This window comes from Antennarius striatus, chromosome 2, assembly GCF_040054535.1.
Source record: "Antennarius striatus isolate MH-2024 chromosome 2, ASM4005453v1, whole genome shotgun sequence".
Classification (NCBI taxonomy): domain Eukaryota; kingdom Metazoa; phylum Chordata; class Actinopteri; order Lophiiformes; family Antennariidae; genus Antennarius; species Antennarius striatus.
Window position 1 is genome coordinate 7,161,962 of NC_090777.1, and position 27,443 is coordinate 7,189,404.

The 27,443-nt window shown below is 45.1% G+C and overlaps 1 protein-coding gene and 1 long non-coding RNA gene across 9 annotated transcripts in view; one reads left to right on the forward strand and one right to left on the reverse strand.

The window, feature by feature from the left end:
* The window catches only part of LOC137607517 (uncharacterized), a 92,212-nt gene extending 68,208 nt beyond the window's left edge, over window positions 1-24,004 (reverse strand). For all 8 annotated transcript variants that reach the window (XR_011037993.1, XR_011037991.1, XR_011037990.1 and 5 more), the window contains exons 1-2: window positions 23,799-24,004; window positions 17,882-19,022 (exon numbers count right to left, since the gene is read on the reverse strand). Coding sequence is in view for 1 of the 8 variants with exons in the window: in XM_068333347.1 (XP_068189448.1) it covers window positions 17,882-19,022; window positions 23,799-23,938 (1,281 nt within the window). In the remaining 7 variants the exon portion in view is untranslated. The remainder of the gene's footprint in view (window positions 1-17,881; window positions 19,023-23,798) is intronic.
* Window positions 24,005-25,393: 1,389 nt separating this feature from the next.
* On the forward strand, window positions 25,394-27,069 carry LOC137588513 (uncharacterized). The gene is made up of 3 exons (XR_011034060.1): window positions 25,394-25,603; window positions 26,241-26,392; window positions 26,740-27,069. It is a non-coding gene; the product is annotated as an uncharacterized lncRNA (long non-coding RNA).
* Window positions 27,070-27,443: the final 374 nt, after the last annotated feature.

Below are 27,443 nucleotides of genomic sequence, written 5' to 3' on the forward strand. Positions count from 1 at the left end.
TTACATATTTTTATATATTATTATTCTTCCTCTTTTTTAATCACCTCCAACACAGAGGTAATCTGTTTTGTTTTTTTATTTCTATTATGTTGGTCGGTACGATTATGCAAAAGCTACTGAATACATTTCATGATTTGTTTTTTTAATTCAGTGCAAATTTGGATGACACAAATACTGGAAATTTTGCAAATTTTCTTTAACATTTCATTAACATTTAACATTTGGCTCTATTTGTCTTTCATCATAGACTTTTCAAATGAAACTTGTCCTTATGTAATATTTCCTCCTCTGTCCAGGGTTGTTCACCTCCGTATCCCTTCTCTGTGCCTTCGGTCATGTCCCTGATTACTTCCACCTTTTTCTCCTTGTATACACAGTCCTCCTGTTATTCTTTCTCAGTTCATCAGAGTTTCCTCTTGGTGAGCTCCTTTAACGGTAACCTGTGCTTTCCTCTGTTCCTGCCTGACTGCACTCCTGAACTTCATGTGTTCCCAAAATTTTCCTGTGTTAGTTTAATGATTTTCGGATTTCATCTGTCATTTGAATCATCTTGTTTTTCCTGTGTTTGTATTTTTGTTAGTAGCTTGCTGAACTGCACTGTCTACCTCTCACACATCTAGGCTGGGTTTGAGCTCTCCTTGGGTCAAAATTCCATTATTTCTTATGGTACAATTTTTTTTACAGTTGTTTCTGATATTCAAAATAAATGGTTTCTAAATAATTTGCATGATGTGATGTATTGTGTGTGTATCTGCAGGTCTAGATGAATGAAGCAGAGACAATTTACAGTGTGCGGAATATGGGAATCCATGGTGTCAGTCAGGTTGCAGAGAAGAAGGTAGATGATGTTGAATACTTTGGGGCAATAACGTGCATTGAGGTGCAAGGCTGGTGAGGTACTGATTTCATCATAATTACATTTACAAAAATATGAACCTACAATTAAGCTTATTCACCATTTAATTAGCAACAGGTCATTTTTAAAGTCTCAGAGCATAATTATTTACACATACAAACTAACACACAACTAGTACGTTTGACCATTGTGTTGTTTCCTTTCCTACGTTTGCTTAAATGTTACATTTACTTATATATGAAGTCCATGTGCCGCTCCTTCTGAACAAAAGTATCAAAGAAATGTCGAGTTTAGATATGTAATCCTACATTTTTATAGTAAGGCAAGACAGACGTAAAACAAATGAATGGCTGCACTTGACTCGCTGATAGATTGTAGTTTACTATCACTTCTCCTACGGCCAAGGAAGAAGACTCCTCAGATGAATCCCTGGGATCACCAGCGCCATGAGGCTTGGGACTGTGCCTCACTTCATGACTTTTGCAAGCGTTTCAGGACCGCTCAACTCATGAAAGAAGTTACACACATGCAGTTGTTGACAAAAAAAACAACACTGTACATTATATACATTAGCTAAATTATGGGAAACATTTTAAAAGTGACATATAGAAAGTTAGCATTACAGGCTTACCATAGCATGCCAGCACAGCTAGTCGAGTCATTGAACAATCTATGGTGAGGCTCGGCTGCCTGGTGCCTCACCGCAGGTCTCTTGTCCGTATTTCAGTGGTAAATGTGAAAATTCAGCGATTTTGAGTAAATATAACCTAAAATTGGTGATGTTTAATGGAAAATAACTTTATAATACACATCACTGGATAAATATAACCATTTAATTCATTTCTTCCATTTTTCAATTTTTTCTTTCATGATGGCAGGTGAAGCCGTCACCTGCCTCCCCTGACCGAACGTCATTGCTTTGGGGTCTCGTAACAAAACTAATGGGAGCTCTGGTAGAAAAGTGAATACGAGAAAATAGGCAGAGTGGAACAGGTGGAAAAAGGTGGACAATTTGTGTGAGTTGTGGCAAATCTAAAAAATGAAAGGTGAAGTTCACAAGAATGTTGTTAGTCCAGATATGTTGCATGGTATTGATGTGGAAGAGCTAGAGGTGGCAGAGCTATGATTGTCTTTGGGAGTGATGAGGATGGACAAATATAGAAATTAACATATATAGATAGTTGTATACTTTATTAATCCCGGAGGAAATTGCGCATATCCACTGCTCAGGCATTCAAAATGAATAAATACTGGATAAACACAAAAAGAAACACAAAAATAAAAAAAGAAACACTGACATCACAGGACATGCCACAAGACATTACACTAAGCACACACATGCAGCATTAACAGGACATATACTAAATTATAATTAAAATATAAACAGTATAATATTAAATAAAATCCATTCAACTGTGTGCTGACCTCGCCACCTCCGCCCTGCTACTCCTGAGAGAGTCATTGTACCCCCGGATGGTACGAGGCATGAAGGAGGACCTCAACCTCTCTGTGGAGGCGCTGTGTGACAGCAGTCTGCCGCTGAAGGTGCTTCTCTGCTGGGAGAAGGTGGTGTGCAGGGGGTGGCTGGTGTTGTTCATGATAGCCCTGAATTTGGATATGATCCTGCTCTCCAGAAGCGTCTCCACAGAGTCCAGGCTCAGCCCGACCACTGAGCCCACTCTGCGGATGAGTCTGTTAAGGCGGTCTGTATCTCTTTTCCTAGCCCTGCCACCCCAACACACAATGGCGTATGACAGCACACTGGAAACTACGGACTCATAGAACATGAGGAGCTTAGGACAGATGTTGAAGGAGGCCAGCCTCCTCAGGAAGTACATCCTGCTCTGCCCCTTCTTGTACATACAGTCCGAGTTGAGTGACCAGTCCAGTCTGCTGTCTAGCTGCAGTCCCAGGTACTTATAGTTTCCTACCACCTCCACCTCACTGCCCTCGATGATCACTGGCTGTGGAGAAGGAGGTGCCCGCCGGAAATCCAGCACCATCTCCTTCGTCTTGGAGACGTTGAGCTGGAGCTGGTTCTGCTGGCACCACTCCATGAAGTCATCCACCAATGCCCTGTACTCCCCCTCATCACCCTCCCGGATACATGCCACAATCGCAGTGTCATCGGAGTACTTCTGTATGTGGCATGTATCCAAGTTGTGCTTGAAGTCCGATGTGTAAAGGGTGAAGAGAATGGGGGAGAGCTCCCTGTGGCGCCCCCGTATTGCTGGTCACCATAGAAGAACAGTCACCCATACGGATGTAATGGCATCGTCCGTTAGGTAGTCCATGATCCAGCTTACGAGGTAGGGGTCCACAGCCATGGAGGTCAGTTTATCCTGTTGGAGTCGGGCTGGATGGTGTTGAAGGCGCTTGAAAAGTCAAAGAAGAGCACCCTGACGGCACAGCCCCTGGCGTCCAGGTAGGAGAGCACACGGTGGAGGAGGTACAAGACAGCGTCATCAACCCCAACCTTTGGCCTGATAGGCGAACTGGAGAGGGTACACTACACCCTACAACTGTGGATGCATGAGCTCCAAGACCAGTCACTCTAGGGTCTTCATCACGTGGGAGGTAAGAGCGACCGGTCGGTGGTCGTTGAGCTCAGTAGGACGTCCTTTCTTGGGTACAAGGCTGATGCAGGAGGTCTTCCACAGTGACGGGACACTCACCAGCCGCAGACTGAGGTTGAACAATCACTGCAGGGGGTCCCCCAGTTCCGAAGCACAGGCTCGGAGGAGTCTTGGGGAGACCTTATCCGGTCCAGCCGCCTTATAGGGACGGAGCCTCCGCAGCGTTGTCGTCCCCAGGTCTGCAGTGATGACGGTCTCGGTTGTGTTGGGAGCAGGAGATCATGTCGAGGTTGGCAGTCCAATGGTTGAGGTGGGGCCGTTGAGCTTTGCAGCTCTCTAGTGGGCTCGGGAGAAGTGGCAGGGGTGGAAGGAGAGGAAGCACAGGAGGAGGGAGCATCAGTGGAGCGGTCTGCAGGGAGGACGGGGGATGAGGAGCCAGGAGGGGTGGGGGAGCTGAATCGATTGAAAAAGCTGTTTAGTTCATTCGCTCGTTCACTATTCCCCTCCACAGTGCTGCGCCCTTTCCCATGTCCGGTGATAGTTCTCATCCCATTCCTGGGCTTGCACTAGGAACTAGTATGACTAAGCCACTGTGGCTCCTTGTAAAAGAATTGAGCAAGCCACAAAAAGCCACATTCTGTGTCCAAGACAGCAGCGTAGCATGCGGACAACCAACACTCGTCGTGGGGTGTGTGTGGAGGATATTCTCCACAGGGGGTTCCGGGGGCCCTTCCCCAGAAAATGTTTTATAAAATGGGGTTGTTTTCCTGCATTCTGGTGCATTCTGAGGGCAAAATCTTCTGTTCAGTTTACTCACAAAAATACACTTAAGTCAGCAGTTCAAGCTTAACTAACTTTATATCGATCTTACTTTATGCAGGTATAAATGTGAGATTCAACAATTGAAAACTTGCATTCACTATGTGAAGATGCAGTCATACAAAATATTATTTCAAAGTTTACTTTGAAGTTTTACTTAGACTAGAACACATTTTAACTTTGAGTTAGACACTTTGATTTTGTTAAATTTGATTCTTGGTATTACTCAATGTTTACTAGTAAGTTTTACTTGGACTAGAAGACATTTTAACTTTGACCACCACCAACACCAACACCATTGGTATGCCATAGAATAGTTTTTTGTTTTTTTAAATTCGATAACATGATTTTTCATTTAAATTTAAAAAGGCACGAAAAATAGCAAGCGAGGTGAATACACATTTACATGCATTGCTGGTTATTCCTGCCGGTCATGGGGATCAAAAGTCTAAGACTACAAAAAAAGTATTGATAATATCTTTCATTTACCTTCTGATCAGTCTGTCACCACTCCTACCCCCTCTCAGCATTCACCATTTGTTGTTCAATTAGAATTTTAACACAAACTCTTCTATATAACACTCTATTCTCATTTTCCTTCGATCGATCGCCTTGCCGTTCACCAATTTGCGGGTTTAGCTTGTAAAAATAGAATGTTTTTGTTTTTCTTTGGACCAGAGGAGGTCATGACTCGAGTGCATATTTAATGATCGGGAGAGTTCGGGTCACTTCGGCTATTTCTGTCGGCATGCTTCGACTAATTCTGTCAGCCGCTATTTCCGTCGGCATGTACCGACGGAAATAGCGCCGCTAGCGAGAGAAAAAGTTTGTTATCGCTCGGGGATTTTCAGAAGTCCAAAAAAGATGTAAGTTTTAGCCTTTTTTTCCTAAAAATAAGAATGCCACTGTGGCTACATAGGTCAAAAACCTTGTAGCCAATTTGAATTTACACGCCGATGGTGACGTGGCGAATGGCTAGCGCAAGCCCAGCATTCCAGACCTCCCGCACCTGGTTGTGCCCCAGCTTCTTCTCCAGCTTCTTCCCATACGCCTCCTTGGCCTCCCTTAGGCACACTCCCTCACTTCCTGCTGGGCCTTCCTCATCTCCTCCTTGTTCTTGCTTCTGAACACCTGCTTCTTCCTGTTCAGGACAGCCTTGACTTCCTTTATTACCCAGGGTTTGTTGTTGGGGTAACACCTGACTGTCCTAACAGGGGCAACAGTGTCCACACAGAAGTTCATGTAATCTGTAAAACACTGAGCTGCCCCCTCAATGTCCTCACCATGTGAGCCCACGATGACATCCCAGTTGGTGGTCTGGAAGCAGTCCCTCAGCATTTCCTCTGCTTCCGGGGACCACCTCCTAACCTGCCGGGTTGTTGCTGGCAGGCGTTTCACTAGCGGAATGGTGGTGGGCTGTAGGTACACTAGGTACACTAGCCCTTTCAAGGTGACCCGCTCGGTAGCCACGTTAAAAGGGTTAAATTATCATAAAATAATACATAAAATAGTTCATCGCTAGATCGTGGAATTTCGTTTTTCATAGGTGTCCTGGAATGCCTTAACTGTGAGTAATGAGGGATTACTGTAAATTACCGTACCGTTCTTCTTTTCCTTTCGGCTTTTCCCTTCAGGGGTCGCCACAGCGAATCAATTTCCTCCATCTAGCCCTGTCCTTTGAATCCTCTTCTCTCACACCAACTACCTTCATGTCTTCCCTCATTACATCCATAAATCTCCTCTTTGGTCTTCCTCTAGGCCTCCTGCCTGGCAGTTCAAAACTCAGCATCCTTCTACCAATATATTCACTATCTCTCCTCTGGACATGTCCAAACCATCTCAGTCTGGCCTGTCTGACTTTATCTCCAAAACCTCTAACATGTGCTGTCCCTCTGATGTACTCATTCCTGATCCTATCCTTCCTGGTCACTCCCAGAGAGAACCTCAGGATCTTCATCTCTGCTACCTCCAGCTCTGTCTCCTGTCTTTTCCTCAGTGACACTGTCTCTAGACCAAACAACATCGCTGGTGTCACCACAGTTTTGTACACCTTTCCTTTCATTTTAGCTGAAACTCTACTATCACACATCACACCTGACACTTTCCTCCACCCGTACCATCCTGCCTGTACACGCTTCTTCACCTCTTTTCCACACTCTCCATTGCTCTGGACTGTTGAGCCTAAGTTGTTACGGCACACTATAGAGTGGAACCCAATTAGTGACACCAGAGTCCAAAAATCCAAAAAGCTGCGTTTATTCAAACAAAAGCAGGCGGAGGACCACAGCACGTGTGTGGTAAAAGAGAGCAGCAGCAGGGAGACCAGAATCACCAACATCAAAATGGAGCAACAATCTGGCACTGTCTGCGTGGAGAGCTGGGTCTAAGAAGCCGGCTGATTGCAGATGGGATCCAGGTGAAGGTGCTCCCAGGACGACTCCGCCCACACCCCCACACCTGTGAACACAGGACTAGGAGGAGAGGATGGAGCAGTCACCAACACAGGGCGTGACAGTACCCCCCCCTCTAGAGGGCGACTCCAGGCGCCCTACCAGGCTTATCAGGAAAAGCCCCGTAGAAGTCACGGAGGAGTGAAACATCAAGGATGTGGCCCCGTGGAATCCAGGAACGCTCCTCCGGACCATACCCCTCCCAGTCCACCAGAGACTGGAACCCCCTACCCCTCCGCCGGACGTCCAGGACGCGACGGACAGTAAAGGCCGGATGCCCATCCACCAACCGGGGGGGAGGAGGGGGAATGGACGGAGGGCACAGAGGGCTGCAAGAGACAGGCTTGAGGAGGGAGACATGGAACGAAGGGTGGACATTCAGAGAGGACGGCAACTTAAGGCGGACCACAGAAGGGTTAATCACCTTGTCAATGACATACGGGCCAACGAATTTGGGTGTCAGCTTACGTGACTCCACCTGGAGAGGGAGATCCCGAGAGGAAAGCCACACCTTCTGACCAGGTTTATAAGCAGGGGCTGGCTTACGACGCTTATCCGCAAGCTCCTGATTCCGAGTTGCCGTGCGGCGTAGAGCAGCTTGAGTGGTCTTCCACATGAGGCGGCAACGTCTGAGGTGAGCTTGGACAGAGGGTATAGAGACATCCCTCTCCTGGTCAGGGAACAGAGGCGGTTGGTAGCCCAGACAGGACATGAAGGGAGACATCCCAGTAGCAGAAGAGACAAGGGAGTTGTGTGCGTATTCAATCCATGGCAGGTATGTACTCCAGGAGGATGGATGCCGTGAGGTCACGCAACGCAAGGCAGACCCCAAGTCCTGATTCACCCGCTCTGCTTGTCCATTCGATTGTGGATGGTAACCTGAAGAGAGACTGACAGATGTCCCCATAGCAAGGCAAAAAGCTTTCCACACTTGAGATGTAAATTGAGGTCCTCTATCAGAGACTATGTCAAGGGGAATTCCATGCAACCTATATACATTATTGACGAGAAGGTTAGCAGTTTCTGTAGCAGAAGGTAATTTAGTTAGGGGAACAAAATGCACGGACTTGGAGAATCAATCTACTATTGTAAGTATACAGGTATTACTCTCTGAAGGAGGAAGACCCGTGACAAAGTCTATGGCGATGTGAGACCATGGCCTGCTGGGAATTGGGAGTGGGTGAAGGAGACCAGCTGGCTGCTGATGAGAGGACTTGCTGCGAGCACAAACAGTACAAGATGAAACAAAGGATCGAGTATCCTGCTTCATGGTGGGCCACCAAAACCTTTGTTGCAGAAATGAAAGTGTGCTGTTATAACCAGGGTGACAGGTAAGTTTAGATGAATGGCCCCATTGAAGGACTTTGGACCGGACAGAGTCTGGGACAAATAAACAATTTGGTGGGCCATTACCTGGGTCTGGCTGAGAGCGCTGAGCTTCCTGAACTGCCTTCTCAATCTCCCACTGCAAGGACCCAATCATGCAGGCAGGCATGGTCACCGGGTAATCCACAATTTGTGCTGGAAGGAGAATGGTCTCAGGCCGAGAATCGGATTCATCAACAACTGACTGACGGGATAGAGCGTCTGGTTTAATATTCCGAGAGCCAGGCCGGTAGGTAAGGGTAAAGTTAAATCTCCCCATGAAAAGAGCCCATCTAGCTTGCCGAGAGTTTAACCTTTTAGCTGCCCGCAGGTAGGAAAGATTTTTATGGTCCGTCCAGATAATGAAGGGATGCTCAGCTCCCTCTAACCAATGACGCCATTCTTGGAGAGCCAAAACCACAGCTAACAGTTCTCTGTTACCAATATCGTAATTCCTTTCTGCTGGAGAGAGTCGGCGGGAAAAGAAAGCACACGGGTGAAGTTTTTGGTCCATAGCAGAGCGTTGAGAAAGGACGGCACCTACTCCAGAGTCAGAAGCATCAACCTCCACAATAAATTGTCTGGTGGGATCTGGGTGAGAGAGAACTGGAGCTGAAACAAAAAGAGTCTTAAGCATATTGAATGCAGCATCTGCTTCAGAGGACCACTTATATGGGATAGATGTGGAGGTGAGTTGGGTAAGAGGGGCTGCTTTCCTGCTGTAGTCTTTAATGAATCTGCGATAAAAGTTCGCGAAACCAAGAAAACGTTGGAGTTGTTTGCGGGTCTCAGGTCTCGGCCACTCGGCCACTGCCTTTACTTTTTCGGGGTCTGCTTTGACTTGACCCTGCTCAATAACAAAACCAAGAAAATTAACTGAAGTTGCATGAAACTGACATTTCTCGGCCTTAACAAAGAGTTTGTTTTCGAGCAGACGCTGAAGAACAGTGCGGACATGTTGTCTATGTTGCGGAAGGTCTTTGGAAAAAATCAGGATGTCTTCTAAATAGACAAAAACAAACTTGTTGATCATGTCCCTGAGAACATCATTGACTAATGTCTGAAAAACCGCAGGGGCATTGGTTAACCCAAATGGCATAACCTGATATTCAAAATGTCCAATAGGTGTGTTAAAGGCAGTTTTCCATTCATCTCCAGTTCTGATGCGAACAAGATGGTATGCATTCCTGAGGTCTAATTTGGTGAAAATGGTAGCCTGGTGGAGTGGCTGGAAAGCCGAGTCTATGAGAGGCAGGGGATACTTGTTTTTCACTGTAATTTCATTTAATCCACGATAATCAATACATGGGCGCAATGACTTGTCTTTCTTGTCAACAAAAAAGAATCCTGCAGCCAATGGAGACGATGATGGACGAATTAACCCAGCTGTTAATGAGTCTTTGATATACATCTCCATTGCTTCCCTTTCGGGGCGTGATAACTTGTACAGACGGCTTGAAGGCAAGGGGGCGCCAGGCAACAAGTCAATAGCACAGTCATATGGTCTGTGTGGGGGTAAAGACAGAGCCCCTTGCTTACTAAAAACCTCTCCTAAATCGTGATAATCCTCAGGAACTAAAGACAAATCTGGAGGACTGAGTGGTGGAGTAGGGGGTCGGACATTGGAAGTTACAGCCGAGTTGAGGCAATGGGAATGGCAAAAAACACTCCAACTGGTTATCTTGTTAACTGCCCAATCAATGTGAGGGTTATGGATCTTAAGCCAGGGAAGACCAAGGACAACTGGGGCATGGGGGGAGCTGATAACCAAAAGTTGTATAGTTTCACTATGATTCCCAGACAGTAGGAGGGTTAAGGGCACAGTGCGGTGAGTAATTTTGGCTAGGGTGTCTCCATTTAATGCATTAACATTGCGAGGTGCCTCAATTAAAACAGTGGGAATATTGGCTTGCGGAACTAGGGCTGCGTCAATGAAATTATCGTCTGCACCAGAGTCAATGAACGAGAAGACGGGAACAGACTCACTCAGCCAGAAGAGAGATGACGGGATTTGGAGGCGATCAGGGCAGTTGGACTGGGGAGAGGAGATTTGGCTCACCATGACCTCTCCCCTCACTGGTGAGCCCTCTCTTTTGGCCGTTTCGGGCAGGTGCTAATGTAGTGGCCGGCCTCACCGCAGTAAATGCACAGGCCCGATCTCCGGCGTCGTAGTCGTTCATCAGGAGAAAGGTGGGCTCGACCCAATTGCATAGGTTCCTCCGTAGGCAGTACTTCCAAAGGGTTAGACGGCACAGGAGAACTGGTTGGAACATTAAACACAGGCATTTGAGAAAAGATGTGGCCCCGAGGAGTAGGTGGACGATTGGCCTTCTCTCTGCGCCTCTCCCTAAGCCGGTTATCAAGACGGATAGTCAGAGTTATGAGCTCTTCAAGATTATTGGTTTCATCCCGGGCTGCCAATTCATCTTTAATATTCTCAGCTAATCCCCGTAAAAATACACCTTGGAGAGCCTCATTGTCCCATCCACTCTCAGCAGCCAAAATACGGAAGTCTATGGCATATTGGGCTACTGAGGAGGAACCTTGGCTAAGAGCTAGCAAACGCTTAGAAGCCTCCTTTCCTTTGACAGGATGATCAAACACTCTCCTCATTTCTCGGGAAAATACCACATATGATTGACATGTAGGTGCATTACTGTCCCACAAGGCCGTAGCCCATTGAGCAGCCTTGCCAGTAAGTAAACTTAAAATGAATGCAATGCGGGACTTATCTGAGTTGTATGTGGAGGGTTGTTGCTGGAACACCAGAGAGCACTGGAGGAGGAAGCGACCACAAGCGCCCAAATCACCAGAGTATCTCTCAGGAATGGGCATGAGGGGTTCCCGGGAGGAGGAAGGCTGAAGAGGTGGGCCCGATGGTGGTACAGCAGGGTCAGAAGAATTACTTGGTCCAGGAGAAGCAGCAGCAGCAGCAGCAGCAGAGGAGGCGAGAAGAGCAGGGAGCTGGTTCATCTGGTTAGTGAGCTCGGAGATAGTTGAAGACAGGTCGTGAAGCTTCTCCACTACTCCCCGTAACGTCTGTTCATGTTGGCCCACAAGAATCCCTTGTGAGGACAAAGCTTGTTTAAAAGCATCTAGGTCACTTGGGTTAGTCATGGCCAGATTGTTCTGTTACGGCACACTATAGAGTGGAACCCAATTAGTGACACCAGAGTCCAAAAATCCAAAAAGCTGCGTTTATTCAAACAAAAGCAGGCGGAGGACCACAGCACGTGTGTGGTAAAAGAGAGCAGCAGCAGGGAGACCAGAATCACCAACATCAAAATGGAGCAACAATCTGGCACTGTCTGCGTGGAGAGCTGGGTCTAAGAAGCCGGCTGATTGCAGATGGGATCCAGGTGAAGGTGCTCCCAGGACGACTCCGCCCACACCCCCACACCTGTGAACACAGGACTAGGAGGAGAGGCTGGAGCAGTCACCAACACAGGGCGTGACATAAGTACTTAAAATCCTCCACCTTCTTGATCTCTTCTCCCTGTAACCTCACTCTTCTATGTAATTTGCACAAATGGGACACTTTCATCTCAAGAATTGGAACTGAGTCTGACTTCACAGAAAGGGTGAATGGAAGTAACGTAAATAATATTATGTACTATTCCCACACAACAATCCACTGGTTATACAAGAGTTGTATGAAATGTCCTATGTGTTGCCATCTTTGTTTTTTTAAATAGACATGTTGGTGCACAAAAATTTACCTACATAAAGACCCGTCCATCAGTTGTGGACTACATTGACACTCCTCCCGAGGAACTTCCGTTCTACACAGAACTTTGTGAGGTTATTGATCGTCATTCATGACTACTAATGGTACTGATGCGCTGACTTCTGCCCTGGTCCTCTCTGCACTATTATGGACTAAATCTACTTCATACATATACTGTCGGTACCTCGTGAGGATAACAATTATTCCAACTGTGACTATAACCAATACAAATGGGATAAGATGCCCAATACATTCAGTCAATACACATCCCGAATGTCATTAAATACACTGAAAATTTAAATGAAGTTGATAATATCAAGACAACAGTTTTATGCCACGTGTTTCAAATCATGCCAAAATCCAAGTGCAAACTTGAAACCAAACCAGTATCGTTAGCTAACTTGCAATATAACTTTGGAAAACTACCAAAAAAATGTAGAAAGAACAGGAACAAAATTCTGAAAGCTAAAGAATTAAATAATGCAATGTTTGCAACAAGGAAATCATTCACAGGCTTCAGAGAATGTAAATTCCTTGGTAAAGGCATGTGAACACCAACTACAACAGCAAAGCATTGTACATGAAGTTGTTCAACATCCTGGTGAGAACCACTCTGGTCCCAACTAGAAATGCACATCATGGACACCGTACGGAACATTCAGACAGTTTGGCAACCACCTCGGTGACTTGCTTGTGGCCCTACAGCTCAGCTGTCATATGTTGGAGTTCACCCCGGTGAACGAGAGGGTCCCTGCGCCTTCAGGTTTGGTGTCTCACTGTTGTTTTGGCCTACTGGCCAAATGGCAGTGCGGAATTCCAGGCCGTCTTGGAGTCCCTGGGAGGAATACTGAATAGTGCTCTGACTGGGGACTCCAGTGTTCTTTTTGATGACTTCAACGCTCACGTGGGCAACGACAATGAGAGCTGGAAAGGGGTGATTAGGATGAACAGCCACCCCGATCTGAACACCAGTGGTGCTCTGTTATTGGACTTGTTGTGGACTTTGTCCATCATGAACACCTTGTTCAACCACAGGGATGTCCATAAGTGCACATTGCACCAGGACACCCTAGGCCACAGGTCGATGATCAACTTTGTTGTCGTATCATCAGACCTCCGATCGCGTGTGTTGGACACTCAGGTGAAAAGAGGGGAAGAGCTGTCAACCGATCACCACATGGTGGTGATCTGGATCCGCTGGCAGAGCAGGGGGTCGGACAGACTCGGGAGGCCCAAACGTGTTTTGAGAGTCTGTTGGGAATGTCTAGCAGAACGTCCAAATATAGGGGATTGTGAAAGAAATTATGTTATCAATTATAATGTGACTAAACTTATGCTATAGACTTTAAACTGCTGATTAAATACAGAGGTGGCGGGTGTCCTCCGGGAAGTCAACCCTAGGTGTATGAAAGAATCAACCTAGGTCTGCATCCCGGATGTGCACGTGCCTCACCGTATCCTCACCCCTATGTAATTCTGCTGAAATATTAACCACATATGAAATTTGTACAAAAACAGGAAACTTGGAGATGCATATCTGTTGGTGAATGTGTGCATAAGGTTAAAGGAGCCGGTCAAAGACTAAAACCGCAGACACTGCACCTTTGTGTGATCGAATGAATGATTAACCACATGGGGGGGTGTAACTTTTTAGGTGTTACTTTTTCTTATGCATTTATTGGCAAACTATTGATGACGTAAATTCATGTACTGTTGCTATGCTGTTGCTTAAATAAAAGGAAAAACGAGACAGCAGACCTCTGGCAGTTTGGAGGAGCATCTTCTTGTCCAAGAGCTCTGCTGTCCCGCACGAATTCCAAAAGACAACTCTGACTAGCGTGAGTTTGTTCTCGATAAAAACGTAGGTGATGTACCCACTAGGGGAATCCTAAATTCCAGTGACAGGGATCACACTCCTCAGTCTCCCGGGGAAAGTCTATTCTAGGGTACAGGAGAGGAGGATTAGACCTATAGTGGAACCGTAGATTCAGAAGGAACATTGAGGTTTTCGTACCGTTTGTGGAACACTGGACCAACTCTACACTCTCCTTCGAGTCCTCAAGGGTTCATGGGAGTTTGCCCAAGCAGTCCACGTGTGTTTTGTGGATCAGGCATACATAATGAATAAATACTGGATAAACACCATGATAAAAAGAAACACTGACACCGCAGGACATACCACAAGACTTACACTACACTAACAGACACATACAGCACTAACAGGACATACACTAAAATATAAACAGTATAAAATAAAATAAAAACTGAAAATTAAGATAGCAGGAGGCCCACATGGTGGGTAAGGCACACCCTTCTTACATTGTAAAGCATGTCACTATCTAATGTCACAACATCACAACACCGTGGCCCCACTACACTGCAGTGCAGACAGACATCCCATCTCCTCCCCTCCATTCAACCGCGTGCTGCATGACTGAAGCCAGAGCTTGGTTCATATTGCTGCCATTAAGTCAGACCTGTTCCAGATGCATGTTGGACTCCGGCAGGGCTGCTCTCTATCACCGGTTCAGTACATAATCTTTATGGAAAGAATTTCTAGGCGCAGCCAGGATCCGCAGGGATTCCGGTTTGGCGACCCAAGGATTTCATCTCTAATTTTTGCAGACAATGTTGTCCTGTTGGCCTCATCAAACCTGGACCTTCAGCGTGCACTGGGACGGTTTGCAGCTGAGTGTGACACGAGTGGGATGAGGATTAGCACCTTTAAATCCAAGGACATGGGTCTCAACCGGAAAAGGGTGGTGTGCCCTCTTTAGCTCGGTGGAAAGTCCTTGCTCCAAGTGGAGGAGTTATCTTGGGGTCTTGTTCACAAATGAGGGGAGGATGACAGACGGATCCATGCAGCTTCTGCAGTGATGCAGTTGCTGTATAGGTCGGTCGTGGTGAAGAAGGAGCTGAGTCGCAAGACGAAGTTCTCAATTTACTGGTCAACCTACATTCCTACTCTTACCTATGGTCATGAGCTTTGGGTCATGACCGAAAGGACAAGATCCCAGTTACAAGCGGCTGAAAAAAGTTTCCTCTGTAGAGTGGCAGGGCACACACTTAAAGATAGGGTGAGGAGCTCAGTCACCACGGAGGAGCTCAGAGTAGACCCGCTGCTCCTCCGCCTTGAGCGGAGCCAGGTGAGGTGGCTCGGGCATCTGTTCGGGATGCCTCCTGGACGCCTCCCTGGGGAGGTGTTCCAGACATGTCCTACCGGGAGGAGAACTTGAGGAAGACCTAGGACACGCTGGAGGGACTATGTCTCTCGGCTGCCCCGGGAACGCCTCAGGCTCCCCCCAGAGGAGCTGGAGAAGTTGTCTGGGGAGAGGGAAGTATGGCCATCCCTCCTGAGACTGTTGCCCCCGCAACCCGGCCCCGGATAAGCGGTAGATGATGGATGGACGGATGTCACGTGATCTACCCGAACTACCAAAGCGATCGACTGGCCAATCATAATCAATGTACCCCTGCTCCAGATGGCAAAGAAACAAGCTCAGGGCTCCCAGTGATTTCGTGTTATGGTTAGATGTATTTTTCATGGAATTTATATCTGGTTTTGTATTGTATCTTACTTTGAAGGTATGTTTAAACCTTACCACAGCAGCCAGAGTGTTATTGGGAGAGACGGTGTTCTTGAATAGTCTTACAAGGTCAATGCGCATAAAGTTACACATGAGAACACAGTGGATTTAAGCTTATAATATTTAGAAAATACCAGTTTTTTGCCAGTCATACTTCATTCTGTTACATGTATGTGGTGGCATAGTGGCACGGTGGCATAGTGGTTAGGGCTGTTGCTTCACATCAAACATTTCCAGCATTTTCAGCTTGGGGTTTCTGTGTATACTTTGCATGTTCCCTTTGTGTCTCAAGGATTTTTCTCCAGGTACTCCAGTTTCCCCCCATCATTAGAAAAACCATGCTTATAGGAACATTAGGTTATGCTGACCCATAGTAGAGGCGCACCCAGAGTGCAGCAGCTCGGAATCAATTGTCCACTCTCTATTCTAACCTTGCAATTTCATTGTATCATGATGACAATAAAGCTTCTTAATCTCTGCTGCGGAGGCTTTGTCCTTATAAGGTGGTTGGACCAGATCAGGTCTCACCAAGACTCCTCCTAGCCTGTGCTTCGGAACTAGGGGACCCCCTGCAGCGATTGTTCAACCTCAGTCTGCGGCTGGGGAGGGTCCCGTCACTGTGGAAAACCTCCTGCATTGTCCCTGTACCCAAGAAAGGACACCCTACTGAGCCCAACAACCCTGGCCTATCACCATCCAGCCCCGGCTCCTGCAGGATAAACTGACCTGCATGGATGTGGACCCCTACCTCGTGAGCTGGATCACGGACTACCTAACAGACAGACCCCAGTACGTCCGTATGGAGGACTGTTTGTCTTTTATGGTGACCAGCAGCACAGGGGCTCCACAGAGGACCGCGTTCCCCCCTTCTCTTCACCCTCTACACGTCGGACTTCCAGCACAACTCAGACACATGCCACATACAGAAGTACTCCAATGACACTGTGATTGTGGCATGTATCGGAGAGGGTGATGAGGGGGAGTACAGGGCATTGGTGGCTGACTTCGTCGAGTGGTGCCAACAGAACCAGCTCCAGCTCAACGTCTCCAAGACGAAGGAGATGGTGCTGGATTTCTGGCGGGCACCCCCCTCTCCACAGCCAGTGATCATCAAGGGCAGTGAGGTGGAGGTGGTAGGAAACTATAAGTACCTGGGACTGCAGCTAGACAGCAAAGTGGACTGGTCACTCAACACGGACTGTATGTACAAGAAGGGGCAGAGCAGCATGTGCTTCCTGAGGAGGCTGGTCTCCTTCAACATCTGTCCTGAGTTTTCTCATGTTCTATCAGTCCATAGTTTCCACTTTGCTGTCATACGCCATTGTGTGTTGGGGTGGCATGGCCAGGAAAAGAGACATGGACCTTCTTTACAGTTCCCTAGTTCCGAAGCACAGGCTCGGAGGAGTCTTGGGGAGACCTGATCCGGTCTCATCCGCACAGCGGGCTCAGTGGTCGGGCTGAGCCTTGACTCTGTGGTGATACTTCTGGAGAGCAGGACCATGTCCAAAGTCAGGGCTATCATGAATAACACCAGCCACCCCTTGCAAACCGCCTTCTCCCAGCAGAGAAGCACCTTCAGCAGCAGACTGCTGTCACACAGTGCCTCCACAGAGAGGCTGAGGTCCTCCTTAGTGCCCCATGCCATCAGGGCGTACAATGACTCTCTCAGGAAGAGTGGGGGGGAGTCGGCGAGGTCAGCACGCGGTTGAATGGAGGGGAGGAGATGGGATGTCTGTCTGCACTGCAGTGTAGTGGGGCCACGGTGTTGTGATGTTGTGACATTAGATAGTGACATGCCTTACGTTGTAAGAAGGGTGTGCCTTACCCACCATGTGGGCCTCCTGCTATCTTAATTTTCAGTTTTTATTCTATTTTATATTGTTTATATTTTAGTGTATGTCCTGTTAGTGCTGTATGTGTCTGTTAGTGTAGTGTAAGTCTTGTGGTATGTCCTGCGGTGTCAGTGTTTCTTTTTATCATGGTGTTTATCCAGTATTTATTCATTATGTATGCCTGAGCAGTGGATATGTCCAATTTCCTCCGGGATTAATAAAGCATCTATCTATCTATCTATCTATCTATCTATCTATCTATCTATCTATCTATCTATCTATCTATCTATCTATCTATCTATCTATCTATCTATCTAATCTTAATGTATGTTTACAAAATAAGAATGTGGCTCATGCGGTCTATGCGAAGTGTCCTTCGGCAAGATACTAAACCTAAATTGTTTCTAATGGCTGCCCCATTATTAAGTGATTGCGTGAGTGGTCATCATCCTAATGAGCCTAGGACATGGTTATCTCTGCCACTACCCTATGTATGGGTGAGAACTGGCTTCTGTTTGTCTAGTACTTGGAATTTTAGATCACAAGGAAGAAACAATATACAGTATACTATATACATTTTCCTTTTTGAACTGTTCTCAGCAAACCACCACTATATAAAACCATGTTGGAAAAATGAATAATTGTTACACAACTTGTGATTGCACCAACCTTTTCATAGCTCTCAGCCTTAACATGTCTATGTTGGCGAAGCTGCTTGGCAACTGACTTGGGCAGCATTTGGTGCAGTAAATCCTCAGCCAGACGCCTCTGGTACTTTAGGTCTTCTGTCTTTTCCTTCAAGCTCTGGGCATAATTCTGTATCCATTCAGTCATCTGCTTGAAAGAGAATATCACCGCAGGGTAGATTAGGCATGCCATGACTAGTAAGCACACCCTCACACTGAGCGCTGAAGAAATGGATCGAGATGTCAGCCTGATAGCTGGAACTGCATGATCAAACAAGCACTGCTGAGTCTTGGTCAGAGCTTCAACTCTTGCATGAGATCCAGACAGAAGCTCTCTTCTTTTTCCAGAGATTTGCCAAAGATTGGAGTCAAATATATCAGATTTTTTTATATGATGGCTTAAATTTAATGTGAGGGTTATGTTGTTGAACCAGCAGTCATTGAATCGTTCTGACAAAGCCCTGGCTAAGCCAAGGTAATTTAATACATGGGACCATTTGTACTGAAAGTCAACATGAGCTGCTATGTGGTGGAAGTCCATTAGTTGATGGTTGAGCTCTATGAATGTCACCAGAAGTCTTGCAGACAGTACATCTCCCCATATTAAATTCTGTTTCACTTTTACCAGAATATCCTCAACTGTACCCCAAGTGTCAAGGAGTCTTCCGATAGCTGAAGTGTAAGCAAAATTTCTATTCTCACTAAGGATGATAGTATCCAGTGAAGCATTTAAAAATCCTTCAATGGTTCTCCTCATCTCCTGGCAAAATCCAATCAACTCAATACTGCAAGGGACCCCGTGGCTTTTAATATGACCCACCATTTTGTCACAGAAATGACCAAAAACTGGAAACATAACCTCTAAAGTTGATTCAAAAGTATCATTGCGAAAGTCTTTAGTAAAAAAATTTCTCATCTTTTGAAGCTGACTGACAAGCTGCATGATAGCTATAGTCCTGCATGAAGTAAGATCATCATAAGCAGCTTCTGTAGTGTGCAGCAAGTCAAAGTTCATGTTGAGATCCATGGATACAGAGCCAAGCAGGGCCAGGAATGAGAGGAGGCAGACTGCCAGAATCCGATGAACAGAGCGACTACTTCCAGACAGGGCAAATATGGAACACCTGTAAAAAAGAACACAACGCCTTGAAACTTCCGACTGTTTCCCATTCACCAGTCTTTAACATACTGAAAAGCTGCCACTTCAGACCCATACAAGTATAAAAAAAGCTGCACAACAACCAATGTTCTGAATTGCTGTTTGATTTGTCTTTGAGCATTTCTGTAGCCCAACAGACTTTTCTAGCATCATAACATAAGAATGATCATAGTGGCAAGTTACATTTAGTAGTTTCTCTCTCTCTCTCTCTCTCTCTCTCTCTCTCTCTCTCTCTCTCTCTCTCTCTCACACACACACACACACACACACACACACACACTCATCATCGACAGACTCATGTTCGAGTATGTCTGTCCTCATTCTTGGTTTTTCTGGGTCTTCAGGTGCGCAGAGGCTATTCCTAGACCCACATTCTTTGGTGACATATGGGCATGGGTGGGCTGTGGTAGTTGTGGGTTTTGGTGGAACTTTATTGGTGGAAGTGGACTCTTTCTTCTATTTGTGCTTCTACACTGCAGCACTGAGTTGATCATCATTATATTGTGCAGTCCCTTCTCAAACAGCTTGTCTCCAGGCAGACTTGTTATTCACTGTAGCCTCCCAGGTGTTTAGGGATATTTTATTTTTTTATTTAGTATACTGTAATAATCCCCAAATGTAAATTGGAACCACACTCAAGCGCATGGTTAGTAATCACACACATGCATATATAGGCCCTGTTACACATATACGCAAGGGCCTGTGGGCATGCAGTGAGGGGGAGGTAGAGTGGTGGGCATGTCCGTCGTGTTGCGCCCTTCATGAGCAACTTGTAAAGGGGACGGCGCCTTGCTCAAAGGCGCCTCGCTCAAAGGCGCCTCGACAGTGCTCGCTTTGAAGGGTGAAATAACACCTCCCACATTCAGTTCACACTCCGAAATGACTGGGCGGGAGTGGGAATTGAACTACCGATCTTGGATCATTGGACAACCCACTCTACCAACTGAGCCACTGCCACCCTAAGACGGATATGTGACATTTCCTGAAATGACTTTTGATGCTGTCCTTTTACCTTTTGCCTCAAATGCTCTCAAGTGCCTACTGTGAGTTGTCCATGTTTGTGACCCATAAAGAAGAGTGGAAAGCAGTACTGCTTTGTAGACCTTGATGTTGGTCATTGAACAAAGATCACAGTTTTCAAAGACCCTTTTCTTCAGTCTGGAGTATGGCCCACTAGTACAGCTAAGCTGGTGCTGCACCTCCTCATTGATGGTGGTTTTAAATGATAGAAGGCTGCCAAAGTATGGGAAGTGGTCCCAGTTTTCTAACCACTCTGTGCCAGGTTGTGACTAGGGGCTGCCAGACTTCACAATCTTGCCCCTGTCAACACTTACTGTTCACCACAGGGCTTTGTATCTGGACTGTTAAGTGGGATGGGTTCCCTTTTGGGAAGACACCTGTGCGTGGCATCTTTTAATGTGGGGAAACTGATGCACCTGCAGCCTCCACACAATCTTTGGCAGAAAAGGACCAGACACTGGATCCAGGTCGCCTTGGAGGTTGCCCTCTGTTGTAGCCTACATCAGACTTCTCAGTTCTTGTGGTATGTCTTTGGTGCCATCTTATGCCTGGTTTGCCGTTGAGGTTATTACTATTTGCCAATAGCTGGGCAGGGGCTGACAGGCAGCAGGACCTGCTTGCCGTGTCTCTGGGGTCGGCTGCTCCAAATTCTTGTACAGCTTTGCCTGGAACCACAAGTTACCAGTTACCGGTTCTGGCCAGAGGAAGGAATGTAAGAGTCTTGCAATGGGGAGGCTATGTACCGGCAGAGGACACTTATGCACTTGGCTCCTCTTTTTGTCCCCTGCGAAAGGCGACGAACCAGCGGCAGTAGCTGAAAGCAGATGGCAACAGGCAGAAACAACATGCAGCATAGAGCAACTGCAAACACTGTTCAACTTTACTATTTCTACTCCAACACTACAACACTTTCGCATCACATGCCTCGTGCTGGCGCACGCGCTCGCACACACACCCACACACACACCCACACACACATGGTGGGCTTGTGCTTAGCTTGTTACCTTGAAGATTGGTTATACTGTCCATTGTTTTTGTGATAGTTACCAATCCTGATGCTAAATTAAAATCATTCAGTCATTCAGCAAATAAAATTCAGCAAAACTGGCTTTTTCTGTTAAGCACTTACTGACATGTGGATCAAAGCAAGTCAGTTTAGTAATCAAGCTTACGCTATTCATTAGCTACCGAGCTAATGTTAAGTTTGGTTCAGGACGACATATGGCTTTTTGCTGTCTCACTTAAAACTGTATTCACACTTGCTAACCAATGTGCTTCATCAGATTTCCTGTCAAGACAGAATCTGACTGGTATGGGGTAATAACAACCACATATTCACTCACTCTCAGTATCAGTTTTTCATATTTGACATTTTCTTTGAGAGGGCAAGGTCAAAATTAGATTAGCTGTTACCTGCTTTAGATTACATTACAGTTTTAGATAGAGTACTCACCTAGAAGAACCTCTGTTTACAGAGGTTTTAGTAAAAATTCTCAGATAGGAGAAATTTGTGAAAGTTGATGTTAAGAATTGAAAAAGAAGGATGTCAGATAAAAGCACTTAAAACTCAGCAGAGTTAAAAGCCCCCTTCAATGTGTAATATGCAGTGGAACCTTCTTGTCCAGAGAAGAGTTAACAAAAGGACTGATTACAATTATTTATTTATTTTCACATATTGAACCTGTGAACACTTTTTCAGGTGTCTACATACACATAGTGGTCCTCCCTATCCCGACCAATTTTAGGAGTTGGTCGGGTTAGGTCGTTTCCTACATCAATAGGAGTTTCCTATATCAATTGGAGTTTTAGGAATTCATGGCCCGGACCAAATCAAAACGATCGGATTTTGCTAGAATGATATTAATTGGTTGACATGCCCAAGTGCGTGGCAATCCCCGAAGGGGGAGTTCGTTCAGGCTAAGGTGGCATTGTCTGGTAATGTCCTAGCTCAGAGCTACACACTGACAAGCTGTTGGACTCAGTAAGCATTTGGTTAACTAGTTAGAGGTCCACTTCAGTCATGTGTGTGAGTGTGTGTGCCCGCGCGTGTGTGTTTTGTGATCAGGCTACGGTAGCGGTGTGTGGTAACGACCTGGATCAGATATACATAGTGAAAGTTCCTCACAAGCTGTGAATTTAGCTAGCATTTGGCTAACTAGTTAGCAGTCGGTGTGTGTGTGGGTCCACCCGAGGCTATCCCCAGCACCACTGCGAACCCATAACCAGTTACACATTAATTACTAATTCAGAATAATTGTCTGTTTTTTGGTGAATGATAGCAGCTTTAGCTCTTCTAAGTGATTGGAGAGCTGCATATATCCAAACACACACACACACACACGAAAATACGAGACAAAAACTTGGTCTGACCGGTAAAATCCCATGTTTCAGTAGTTTGCGTTATCTTAGCTCCCTTGTTATCCAAGAGCTCTCATTGTCCATAACAATTTTCAGAAAACACAGTGTAATTATCTCACCGGCCAGTCTGATCATGTTTACACAATGAGCCACGAGTCTTTGTTAAGCAAAGACTGAGGAAGCAGGTCCATGCTTAGCGCCGAAAAATCAACTGTTATATCATGAAAAACAAGACTGCAAAACACGAGAATTAGAGCAAAATATGTAGTGGTGAAGTTACTGAAAGTTAAAAAAGTTGCAGACAATAGCGATTGATCCGTAATGCAGGCGCGTTCGAGTGGTAAACGAACGTGAACGTGCTGGGGAGGGCAGTGTTGATTGGTCAGCTCAGAGGGGGGAGGAGATAGGGAAGGCTCAGAGGGGGGATGGGGAAGGAGAGACGGAGCTGAAGGCTACGCACTATTAAAACCTTCAGAGAGTAGAGGAGGATATATCAATATTCAATGAAAGATATTGAGGACCATGGATCACTTTGAGGCAAGACATTTCAAATGCAGTGTAGTTGGACATCTGGCAGCTGAATGACATCAATTAGAAAAAGCATAATATGGGACCTTTAATGTTGCATACCAGTTTGATTGTATATATTTCACAACACCAAATGGAGTATCACTGCAGTAACTTAGATATAAATTTGAATAACCCAAACAGAAAAAGAAAAAAAAAACTTTGTACATTAGTTAATTAAACAAGAAAAAGACAGTAATTTTAAGCATAGCTCTGGTGCCAGGTTAATAGATTAAGTATGTCTGTATGTTGTTGTGTCCGCATTTAAGTTATATTGTGCTGAATTGACTGGGTCTGGCACAATCAATGTATAAGACAATAAACTTAGCAAAGGTATTACAGTGGGCGTTGTTATCTCTACTGCTTTTGTCCGCTACTCATTAAATGTTCTGGCCCGAAAATATAGTGCCCAACTTCACGCACTACGGTGAAAAGTCATAAAACCCTGAAATTGCTTTCCAGTCTAACCGAAGCAGTCAGGCATTGACTCGCTCTGGAAGTTCACCAAGAGAAATAAAACACAAACATAAAATTTTGCAGAGAGAAAGAGCAGTTCCTGATCCCTAGTTGGAACTGAACTATTATATTCGAATGCGTAACACGCCATGAATTTTTAAAATCTTAAATATACGAAATCTGTTCGAACACATTTCCTAATCTTTTCTTGTACGTGTTTTTGCTGAACACCTCACCAGAAAGTCATGAAAGTGCATCTGCGAACTATCTTATTTCAACAGAAAAGACAAATCAAACCATCCTCTAAATTCGAACTTATTCGCAGTTTCGAGTGTCCCACCTGCAAAGCTGGCATTCGCCAGCATCATGTTGCATCCGTGGAGCGACCCTTTTATTCTTTATGAATCTTTTTCTGAGAGAGAAGGAGGACGGGGTCCTAGATGCGAAACACTCTCTCTTCAACAAGCCCGGAGATGACATGACACTTGTGCAGGAATCGATTCACTATATGAAAAGGTGGCCCCACAGATCAGACGGACAACCGCAGCCAAGTGATAAACAGTAAAGGGTAAAGAGAAATCTGTAGCAGCGCTAAGTTGGCAGCAGCACGTCCTCAACTTCCGGTAGTATACTTCAAAATAATGGTTTTCAATTGAAATAATATACTGTACAGTAATGTACGGCTTTAAGAGCAGGGCAGTCGTTTTGGGGGGTTTTTTGTTTTGTTTTTTGTGCCGTTCGAGTAACTAGAATGTAATGCGGCCAAAAGTAAGCTCGGCAATTCCTGTACACTTAGGACTGCGGTGTCAAACTCATTTTCACCTAGGGCCACATCAGCATGATAGCTGTCCCCAAGGTGTAGATACCAGATGTAACTTATAAATGTAACTTTTTTTTTTGTAACTCAAAGTAATGTAAAATAATTGTCACTACTCCGTAATATTAAGTAACTCTGAATTTATTGGTTATTAAAGTTACACAATTAGTTAAACAGAAAAACTATGTTTGTTTGTTCCTCTGTTATAAAGTAAAACCTTTTAATTTGTCAGGTTATGAAACCAGAACTCCATCAGTCAAGGATCAAATTGTCCACGTGAGTAAAGAAAAATAACATCAAACACAAGTTAGAACATTAACCTTGTTCAAATCGTTTTTGTTAGTTAAAACGGGGTTAACTACTGCATTGTGGAAAACAGGGCTCGAAATTGCGACCATTTTGGTCGCATATGCACCCAAATTTTTATCAATGCGACTATTAAATATATTTGGGAGCACCGGTGCGACTAGGGAAAAAAATCTGGTGCCCCTTTTTTTGTGAAACCGCGCTCCTGCGGTCCTGCCAGGAAACGATGAGAGCGCAGCTGCAAGCAGCCCTCCTGGGCGAGGGAGAGAGGCGCGCGGAACGGAGATGGACGGAGCGGTCTCTATCGCTCCGTCTCTGCCTTGCTTTTGGGTAGGTGCTCCTAATGTCTTTGCTGGTGCTACCAACTTCTAAATTTGGGAGCACCAGTGCTACCAAGAAAAAAAGTTAATTTCGAGCCCTGGTGGAAAATGTAGTTTTTGTTCAAAGAACACGTTGACCTATTTATTTTTAGACAATGTGAACTTTTATGCTCATGAAATGATGTGGCAGGCCACATGTGGCCCCCGGTTCTTGAGTTTGACAAATGTGACTTAAGAGATCTTTGAAACAGGTATATAGACATGAAAAAATGACAGGTGTGTTTTATTCATGATTGAAGTGATTTATCATTAAAGGTCCCATATTATGTGTTTTTAACTTAATGTCATTCAGCTGCCAGATGTCCAACTAGACTGTATTCCAAATATTTTGACCTAAAGTGATATGTGGTCCTAAATATCGGGTTTTCAAAATTGCTCATCTGAGCTACTCACAAAACGCTTCGTTTCAGGCCTCCGGCTGCAGTATGTTAATGAGCTCCGCTGGTCAACGCCTCCTTCACCTGGGCCACGCCCCTCTGAAGTAGAGCGTTAGGCTAACGGGACACTGACCGGCATTACGTTTGTTATCATTATGGCGTTTGGAGGACCCATCGTGTCGCTGTACATTTATGACCCTGAGTCGGACCCAGAAGCTCCTAAAGAAACACCGACTGTGCGGCTGCAGCAGGACGTTTCTGAATGGTTAGTACGTGTGAACGTTACTTAGTTGGTTCTGCGTTGTTTTGTTGTGTAACCTACGTCATCACAGGACGTTAGCATCGTCCGGTAGCTACTTTTGTTTCTACTCCCGCCTCTCATCGCACAGTAATAATGTCATATGTCTTATTATGTATTTTGTATATGTACAGATGTGTTAACTGTTAAAATGTTGCTTTATTTCTATAAGTGACAGTAAAGTCTGATAGTGGTTCTGATAGTTATTACCATGTGGCTAATGCTAGCTTCTGCTCACGGCTAAGTTACTTTATTTTTCTATCACATTGATTTAACCCGTTACTAAGCTGCTAAATATTTGAGGCAGTCCTCTGTGACAAGACACACGGAGCTAACACCTGCTACCATCACACCAGGTTAATGGTGAAATGATGTAACCATATTGCAGTGATGCCTTTATCTACTCTATTTTGAGGTGTCTTCACCTGTTGTACAGCTGTTCCTGTGGACACTATGAATGTATGCCAACAGAAGCAGAAAACAACTGCTGTTGGGAGACACAAGTAGCAAGCTCACAGCTAAACCACAAAGTTATGTCTCCACGGTATTCGGCTACTTTTACAACTGTAAATTCAAATGACCTTTACCATGTTTTTCACTGTAGGTTAGGAGCCGTCTGCAGGAGGTTGATGAAGTTCCGTGCATGACTCAACATCCTGGGTTCCAGCCTGTGTGCCTAAACGTGTACATCCTACAAATGGCCGGTCACGTACTGAGGGCCAAGTGTGGCCCTTCACGTCTGAGACCAATACATCGGTTAGTCGTTCTTTGAAAAATGTCGGAATAAAAACTAGTTATGTCTTATTTTGCTTCATTAGGCATTCCTTCATTAATGCAGTAACATGACATATAAAGGTACAACAAAGTCTAATATATTGTATTTGCGATACCTTGATTTTTATCTTATTAATAGACATGTTGAACATTTTTTGGTATTCACAATCCATTTATGTTGACATATACAAGCATTTATTTACATAAAATAATACATCCAATAATAATAATGAGAACACAGGGCCATCCTATCAGGAAATAAACAACAGTTGTAATACTCGGGATTGAAAACATTGTGAAATAAATAGTTTTGTGTCCTTTTTCTGTAGATGGTGCAGACATCTGGCCTATCGCACCTTTGTTGGATGGTGCTGGGGCTACTTAGGATGCAGAATCCGGGTTGTCATCCCAGTATGTGTGGTCCTTCACATACGCCAGGAGTTTCCTGAAGACAAAGGCCATTACGCTGGATTTAGACCGAGTCTTGGTTGAACCTGGTCATGTAGCTGGCAATGACCTCCTCCTTGTCAGGACGCTCATACTGGGCAGACAGATTCTCGGGGAGAGGAATGGACAACATCTTATTTGTGTATGGCACGGGGTCCACCAAGACTTTGTCACATATGAGGTCCAACATGTCAGCTACAAAACCTGTTCAATAAAACATAAAGATAGATCTTTACTGTTATTGATATTGTTTTATTCATTTCTTTGTTTAGAAAAATTGTGTTCAAAATACATCCTGGTACTTGCTACTAATTTATTTATTTGTATTGTTACTTTTCACTGTGTTTTGGTGCGAACAATTACCAACAGAATTTCAAAACATGTTTGTTTGAAATATTAAAATATTGCAACACTAACAGAAAGTTGGCTCTTTCTTGTGGGGTTTGACTCATTGTCGCATTGACATACATGAATCTCTCAAAAAATTTTATACTTAAGTCTTCACTTCACTGTCTTGCTGGAATATTCTAATACACAACACTTATTTTTTACTGAACTACTATCAACACATGTGCATTCACTAACA